Source organism: Malurus melanocephalus, unplaced genomic scaffold (assembly GCF_030028575.1).
Source record: "Malurus melanocephalus ecotype Western Australia unplaced genomic scaffold, MMel_1.1 scaffold_184, whole genome shotgun sequence".
NCBI lineage: Eukaryota > Metazoa > Chordata > Aves > Passeriformes > Maluridae > Malurus > Malurus melanocephalus.
The window spans coordinates 992,930-1,002,319 of NW_026623416.1; the positions used below are offsets into that span (position 1 = coordinate 992,930).

General features: G+C 34.2%; 1 protein-coding gene across 1 annotated transcript in view; it reads right to left on the minus strand.

Moving 5' to 3' along the window:
• MCCC2 (methylcrotonyl-CoA carboxylase subunit 2) overlaps positions 1-9,390 on the minus strand; it is a 34,473-nt gene that overhangs the window by 10,295 nt on the left and 14,788 nt on the right. The window contains exons 8-12 of the mRNA XM_057373062.1: positions 4,189-4,253; positions 2,951-3,050; positions 1,938-2,033; positions 673-745; positions 398-474 (exon numbers count right to left, since the gene is read on the minus strand). Of these exons, the coding sequence (XP_057229045.1) occupies positions 398-474; positions 673-745; positions 1,938-2,033; positions 2,951-3,050; positions 4,189-4,253 (411 nt within the window). The remainder of the gene's footprint in view (positions 1-397; positions 475-672; positions 746-1,937; positions 2,034-2,950; positions 3,051-4,188; positions 4,254-9,390) is intronic.

Here is a 9,390-nt window from a genome sequence, read left to right on the forward strand (position 1 = left end):
TCCAAACCAGGAGATGCTGAAGCAAAGTATGAAAATTAAAACTCTGGTAAACCAATTAACTGAGTACTGGAATCCAGGTTTTAAATTTTCCATGCAGTCAGCACAGACTCGTAACACCTGTAAGTTTCAAGACATACTTTTTTCAACTGTGCTGTATGCACACAAATTCAAATGCTGTTCTGCTATTGGCCTATCTTCTTCACATCAGAAAAATCTACCAAACACTGTTTCTAAAATATGGTCAATTGCTTTTTACAGCTTTTTAACAGTTTACACCTGTACAGCATTTACATGAAAAATGTGTAGAAGTTCCACATTAGAAGTTCCTCACTTCAAGACAAAGTTGTCCACTAGAAGTTTTGTTTCTCAATAGCAAAGAAGATAATTATCTATTTACCTTTTTTGCTGATTCTGAGAAAAGCACTCCATTGTTTCCAATAATTCCAACTGGGTAACCAAAAATTCTTGCAAATCCTAAAGGCGAAAGATTAATTTTTAGATTTCCAATGGATCTGTTTTTCCATAGCATACAAAGGTAACATGTTTTCCTGGTAACACAAACTGCTATCCTTCTGAAGATAAACGTCATTAAAAATAAAAGTGTATGAATTAGAATATATCCAACTATAAAACCAGTGTGAACATAGACAGAATAATTATATTTCTACTTACCTGTAACTAAAGTATCCCCATATAAGGCTTTGAATTCATCAAATCTACTTCCATCCACAATTCTAGCAATGACCTTAAGGAAAAATGGAAAAATAACATTGAATTATTAATCCTTCATGGGTTTTGTTTAAAAACACAATGAAAACATATAATTAAAATAGAACCTTTTCATTTATAGAACATCAAGCAGTTTGGACAGCAGGCAAAGCCCATTAAGTTTTTTAAGTGTGATTTATCTACCTGTTTGTAAAAAATGGAATTTCAAGATTAAAAATGTTGTAATCAAACATTCTTAATCCTGTAATCAAACAGGAACAAACTTTTCCTGATTAGCTGAAAGAAAAAAACATCTGCTTAAATTAAACAATAATCAATAGCCTCTCATTTGTAAATAAAAAAAACATACATTCATGAATCACTTTCTTAGAGATACGATTATTTTTAGGCTTGAGTTTGTGACATACAAAATAAATGAAGRTCTGATTTGGGGTTGCTCTGTGATGCAACAGAGCTATTTTTTACAAATACAGATCCACTAGCAAGACAATTGCCAGAAGATATTTATTTCCACTTTAAAAGAATGTAAATCCAAACTATTCCAACTTTTAAGAGTGAAGTATGAGACTCAATGACATTGTTAATCTCTTTCTCTCCTTAACACAACGCACATCCTAGTAATTTCTGCCAAATATTTTAAGAGAGGTACATATTAAGACTCTTCCTAAAATACAAGCTTGGTTAGCAAAGGTGAAAAAGACTGACTGTGGGATCTTTGAAAAATTTGAGAAAGAATGTGGGTTGAGATGGAGTTTCCAAGGCAGATAATTATACTAGACCTGCAGTAGAGTACAATAGTCTACATATGGAGCTGAGAAAATGCTCAGTTTTCTGGTGTGCTTATACTCCATACATCTTCAAACAACTGATCTTTCACAGGATTAACAGAAAAGGAAAGCCATCATAACCCCTGTCAATAAAGGTCTATAAAGTCTATAAAAACCTTTGCCAATGAGATATTCCCATTTCCGTCAGCTTTTTCAAAATGTTACCAATCTCTCACCCTTGCTCATCCCTCTTAAAGACATAACCAAAAAGTATTCTATTTGTAACAACTCACTGTCATTGCAATGGATCTCCTGGACAAAAATACAAAGAAATACATATCCATGTCAGGTATTATCAATTATGACAATATGAAGAGGAATTTCCTGCAAGAAAATGGGTGCATATGTATGGGCATGTGGACCATACATTAATACTCATACCTCTTTGACATCAAAATTTCTTTTTAGCTGGTCACCAACTATTCCATATATTTCATCCGCTGGAAATAAAGGCTCTTCTGACGGTTCTATAGTCACCTATAGCAATTTAACAAAACAGTTTACACAAAAAAAGGAACCATTAGCCCACATTATGACTTAAAAGTTTAGAAAACAATTGATTTGTCTACTTCTTTGAGCACAGACTTCACTAACCACATCAAAATGCCTGTACTGACTTCCCACTTTGCATAAAGATGAAATTCCTTAAAATGAAGGCTGATAACAGTTTTTCACTGTTACCTTTTTTTCTACTCCTGCATATATCTTCACATGTGCTCCATTTTTTCCATGTTATAAAATAATTAGCCATGTCCCCCTACTTGTTTACTTTCCCCCGTGCCCTCTAAGTCAGGCAGCGTTCAGAAAAACTGGTGAAGATTTTTGTCACAGAACTGAATACATCCTGCTTTCCTTCAGCTTCCATTCACCCTCTCACCTCTACTAAAATAAAATAAGGCAATTCCAGCYCCATACGCTATCCATCCCATTTACTACAAGGAATTTCTAAATCAATACAATAGATCGATTAAGGACTATACCCTCAGTTTTAAACTTCTCATTAATAATTACAGAAAATGTCTCTCAAAAGGATGCTTTAGCAGGTATCTAATTTTAGGTCGATGGAAATGATCATATGGGTTTAAAATCAAATTAATTATCTTGCAAGACTGGATTAATCTTAAAGTGCAATTCTATGAGTGTGAAGCACTCTTCTAGAAGCTTCAYTCTTGCATACAATCCAAGTAGTTTTATTGTGAATAATACAGTGGGAATGTAATTGCAGAACTGAAACATGAGAGAAATCTTCAAGGACAAGAACAATAATTTCCATTTTCAAATGTGTAAAGTCRTAGACAAAATATGCATTACATAAAGGAAGTGTTATATCAATCAGGCTAAGAAAAGCATTCCTAATTTAGACAATGCAGTGTTTTCAGCCCCTATACACTTACATCTACTTTCTTCTGGAGATTCAAACTTCTTACAACTTTCCTTGCTAGATGAAGTGCATGATTGTCATCCAAAGCATAATGATCTGTTACACCAGATTTTCTGTATATAAATAACAATATTAACATGAATACTTAGGGGGAAAAACCCACAAATACTGCAATGAAAACTTGAAATTTTAAATTTCTTCTGAGACCTTCAAAATACAGATGCAACAATTCAGCTCTCTGTGTTTTATTATAAAATCACTTTATAAATAAAACCCATGCCTGACTTTTTCTTTAAAATAGCACATTCACAATACCAAACATGAAATAAAATAGCAACTGTAAGATATAAAAAATCTGAACGACAACATAAAATATAACAAGCATTATTCAAATGCAGAAAAAAATCACTTTAAATTATAAAGAAAAACATGTTTACAAAAACGGCATGAACTGCTTTTCAAAATACTTCTTTATTCACTTCAGTAAACTGAAGTAACAAATAAGCATTTATTATATAGCAGCACATAACCTACTGTGCAGTAATACCTCATTTTGATTATTATTAATTGTAGAACTTGAAAGTGCACAGATTTTTTTGATTTGATAACAAGTATTTTTTTTACATAAAGCACGACCTATTTTGATCTTTCTTGCGGTTAATTCTACATGGCAGTAAAATACAATCTGCAAAATGTATGATCTTTCTCAATACATATTATTATGTTAACACTCAGTGCCTATTAACTAAATCTATATTATGCATGATTCTGCAGTATAATAGACAAGTCAGTATTTTAAAGCAGTAAATGAAGGAAACAATCCTAGAGTAACACAAGCTAACTATGATATTCTAACAATAAAACCATCTGTCAGCATCAGATAACAACACAGAAATAATTCTCAAAATGTAAATACAACTTAAGAAATATCTAAAACCAAAATAAAATAAAACTGGTAAAAAAATAAAATAAAATAAAATAAAATAAAATAAAATAAAATAAAATAAAATAAAATAAAATAAAATAAAATAAAACATTAAATAAAAATAAAATAGGGAAAGAGAATAAGGGAAAGGGAAACTGAAGAAGGGAAAGGGAAGGGGAAAGGACAGGAGAGAAGAGGAAAGGGAAAGGGAAAGAAGGAGAAAGAGGAAAGTGGGGAAGGGAGGGGAGGGGAAAGGAAAAAGGGGAAAGGGAAGCTGAAGGCTAAAATACGAAAGAAGTTAACTCTGGGAAAATATTTCTTTAAACCTGCAGTGAAGATCTGCCCCTCCAAGATCCTCTGCTGATACCTGTTCACCTGTTGCTGCTTTAACCTACCACAAGAAAAGGAAAATGAGGTTTACAGTTGACACACATCTTGCATATAGTATTTATATTACCTTAAGTACAGCAGTAAAARAGATCTTTGCACAATGCTTCTTTATTAACAGTATTTCCCTAGWTACTCTCCTTCAGAACATCAAAATATGACAACATAGAATCTTGTCAAAATTACCATTTTGACTTTGCATCCCTATTCCATCATTAATATGTAGTTCCGGTAGACAAAGATTCTTCTTACTGTTCTATTTACTGCCATGTCCATTATTAGTGCAAATATATTTACACGACCTTTTGATGAATAAACAAGCTTTTTCACAAAAATTTTCATAGCACTTAACAAGAAATTTCAAACGTGATATTTCCATGCATTGATTAAAGCAAACAATACCCCAGYTGAAATTTAGAATTTTTCAATTTTGCTTTCTCAACACACTCTTCCGTGAATTTTAACTTGCTTATTTAAATATTAACCACAAAACAACCATTAGCAGCTTTTATTTTCTAAAGCTTTCAGTAAAGACACAATAATTTAGTAATAATGATTTTCTTTAAAAGAGCATATCAGTTGGCACATAACTGTTTGGATCAAGTATCATGTCTCCATAAAAGTACCTGGGACTGCACAATCTAAAGCCTAGATGTGTGTAATCTTAGATCTGAAARGATAATTCAAGAGTGAATGGTTTCCTTCTTAGTACAAAGTAGTATCATTTACTGCATGATTAAAAAAATCTCCCAAAGAATTCTTGAGGCATTTCCCCTATTCATTGAGTGCTCTGAAAAGGACTCCTTGAAAGCTGGTGAAACCATTATTCAACACCCACAGAGAGTACAGAGGTAGAGTAGGGGCAAGGGAAGGGAAAACTATAATTTCCAAAACAGGTTCCAGTTTTCATGTTTCGTATCTAAAAATGAAGCACACTAATTATATAAATATATGTGTTTTTATATCTATTCTTACACACTTCCAAACTGTCAAGTTTACAAATTTAAATACAGATATTTCTTCAACAGTAGGATTTTTGCTTTGAAATTTGAATTACCCATACAATATGAAGGTGTGGCATACTAACGGAAAGTTTCTGCCAGAGATATAATTAACTTGTCTTCATTAAACAATGAACAGAAGAACATACTTTTAAGAGAAGTTAGGAAGATTTCTTAGCTGGAAGGGTTATGCAGCATCAGAATAGGCTGTCCAGGGTAGTGGTTGAGTCAYCRTCCCTGAGGTATTTAAATGCATATGGATGTGGAACTTAAGTGCCATGGTTTAGTGGCACATTTGGCAGTCTCAGGGTAATGGTCAGACCCAATGATCTTCAGGGTGTATTGCAACATAAGCTATTCTATCAGTTTACTATGTGGTTTTAGTCTGCAATTCTATGAAATAATTACACACATCTCTCTTTATGCAACTGGTTACAACATACTGTTAACTACTGAAGAGCCGGGCACAAAGATGAATAAACCAGTGATTTCCATTAGTGTGGAAATCCAGAGACTCATTTTTAAATAATTTACAAAAATGGCTTTTTATTTTTCCACAGAGGTGCAGTTTTCCTTCTCCAAGTCACAGGATCAGAGTTGTCGACTCTGTCTGCCACCACGTGAGATTGCAAAGTTTAACTCCTGTGCTGAAAGCAGGGTCAACAAGGGAAGGTTGCTAATGACCACATGATGACCATAAGTTTTGAATGTCTCAGTGACGGATACTCCACAAACTCTCTGGACTACCTGGTCTGGCATGACCACCCTTGCAGCAAAGAAGTGTTTTCTTGTGACTAATCAGAACTTCCTGTACATCAGTTTGTAGCCTCTTGACCTATCACTGGGCACCACTGAGAAGCTTGGCTCTACTACCTTTACTTCCCCTTGTAAGGTATTTATCTATCCATACACCCATGGACAGATTTGCCCTGAGACATGTTTTCACCATACTGAAAGTCCTGTTTCTCTCAGACTCTCCTCATTTTACAGGTGCCCCAGTCCCTTCATCAGCTTTATGGAAYTTCACTGGCTCACCCAAACATGTCCAAGTCTTTCTTATTTTGGAGAGCTCAGAGCTGGACCCTGTGGTCCTAATGTGTCTTATGAGGGCTGMGTAGGTGGGAATTTGCGGCACCACCTTTCCAGCAAACGAACTGAGCTTTCTACAAACAGTAGTTTTAAGTAACAGTTAAAGTTACGTAGAGTTAGTAGCTGAAGTTACCTTAAAGTTCATTACATTGTAACAGACTACGAGCAAAATCCTCCTTTCAAAGAAACGTCTGTTCAAGCTACTTCAGTTAGAAATTATTAAAAGAAATAAACAGAAACTGTAGATATAATGTCCACTATACATAATAGTARGTCCCCAGTACCTAAATATATGCGAATCTGAAAAATTTATTCCCTCTTTTTATCAGACCTTTTTTCACCTCTGAGTATAGAAAGTAGGAAATTCTAACTCAGGAAGGAAGAATTGAAAGTTTCTTGAACAGGAATCCTATAGCTCCACATGACATCCTGAACTGCCAAGCAGTACTGCCAAAAATGAGGATACAGATACTCCACTTGGGGTAGCACAGAAGAATGGCCCTGAATATTAGTACTACTRTAACACTTGTCCTGTCTGTTTATGMATTCAATACTCCTCACCTTTCTAAAAAAGGAGGCCAAGAACAATTCCATTTCAGACAGTGGACTGCACCTACAATTCACATTTTCTTTTTCATACACATCTCAAGACTAATTGTAAGTAACATCAGGGTTTTGTTGTTTTTGGTTTTTTGTTTTTTTTTTTAAACTTCCTCAGGATGTTCTGTTTTAAGCAGGTAAGCAATAAAATCCAGTCCAATTTCCTTCATATAGGAAAGGCGTTTTTGGGAACACATCTTACGCAATAAMAGCTACAATATCTGCTACAGCATGGAATGACAGTTTCTATGGGAGTCTGAAGTAGTTTTGAAGCTTAGAAGAAGGCAAGTGGAATATTTTCAGTGAGAATATGAAAAGGTCTACAGAACAGAAAGGCTGACAGGTAGTGATAATAAAATTTGATCTATCCGCACTAAGATAAGGATCATTACATCTGCAGGTTGCTAAGAAACAAATTAAATTGGAGGATAGTTGTGAAATCTTTCTCTGAAAATGGGGAAAGATTTTAAAACTTTCTAACTTCATTACATACTTGCAGCCACTGACTTGCCTAATCAAGTCTTCTCCTTGAGGCCTGACTCAGGTCACCCTTTTCCAGCTGCCTATCCCGGCAAAAGTCTCATGTGCTCCATCTCAGTRACACACATGTATAATCTAAATTGCCTTGTGATGTTAAATGATTACCATTCCCAGAGAATAAGAGTCTGGTTCTCTTTTTTTATCTTCGAAGCCAGCTTTCTGAGTAGTACTGGGTATTAGATGTCTTACTGAAAGCCTTTTGAAAAGGTTTGTGTTTGGACATCTCAGGTGTTCCTGCAACCAGGGTAATTATTCTTAGTTACAGTAACCAGCCTACTAACAGTCTGATGTACAAAGTTAATTTCTTTCCTCATATTAATTTTCTTATCTCAAAGATGAGATGTATTAATCACAAAATGTTACTCACTCAACTAATATTATTCTCAACCAGCATCTTCATTCACGTTTATGCCACTTTTCAACAATGAAAGCCAAATGTCTAAATTACAGTGATATATGTATAGAGAATTACTTAATTTTAAGGAAGATTTGTCTTTGTTCACCTATCAACAAGCTGAAAAAGATTAATACAAGAAAAAAAGCAACAGAAACCTAGGTAAGGCATTTGATACAATTACTGTCAATGAAATTCTAACAGCCAAATTCTAATCAACAGTAAATAAATTAGCATTATATTACATAGCTGCAATTCATTACTTCATCTGCTTTTCCAGATTACTTTGTTTTCTTGTCAAACTGGAAAGCCTCCACCAAAATAACAAATTACTTCAAACTAAATGCTCTGTTTTATTAGGGTAGACAACAAAATATCCTTGTACTTTCAGGTGTGTGTCCCATGCCCCCGCTTTCCATATGCCAGTTAAATTCTCAAGTTATTCAAGATGTTCTGGAACAGCAATAGTGTTCACCAGCCACAGGAAAGAATCTGCACAAATGTAAGACTTTTTTTTTTTTTTTTTTAAACCACGCAAGAATTTAAAAGCCTGAACTTTGAAAAAGTTTTAAAATGCCAAATCAACTTTTATCAACAAGATGACGTAGYGGGGAAAAAAAACACTCTAAAGCAAAGGACAAAAATATACTGTGGAATATACAAATATATACAATATACAAAAATATACTGTGGAAACAAAAGCAAAGCTATACAAGTAAACACTAAATTAAAGTGTTTAATTAAAGGATGAGTCCTTCATACTTGCAATGAGAGTAACACGATCATGCCTTAGAAACTAGTCAACAAATAAATCTGTAGTAGCAGCTGTCCTGCAGTTTAATCAGATATGCTGCATTTTCCCAGGATCTTAAGTGTTGAAGCAAGTGACTTCTAAGAGACTTCACCTCCTCTGTTACTAAAGGAATCAATGGAGCAGTGTCTCATTAACRATGCTGTTACAAAGCAATTTCTCCATTTAGGCACGCTGGAGTTGGAAGGACTCGAGAGAGACATTTGATTTACATTTGGCTTTGTCACAGGAAGCATACCTAAAAGTTCCCAAAAGACTGTAAGCAAAACAGAGCCATCATGCTGCCTCAGACCAGACTTTGTAMAATAAATGTGACAAATATTTGACTATTTCAAAAAACCAAGTTTATCCAGTCATGTTTGTCATGTTTCATCAACACTTGAATAGTTGCGATGAATGATGCTCTGTTACCTCTAGTACTAACATTTATTACCGAAAATTAATTTCTTCTCATAAAGCTTGTGTTAAGTAGAATAATCTCTGCCAGTAAAACACTGACATTATTGTATTATTAATTGTTTTGGTGTAGAACTGACCCTATACTAGAACATAGTTACTTCTAMGATAATAAAGCACATTCAAGCATTTATTTTTGTAGTGCCAAGATACTCGAATTTTAAAGCTCACTTAAGCTGGACTATTTTGCAGTTACAAAGTTATAAATTCCACTATGAGTTCCACAATAAAGCAAGTTTCAACCCACAAG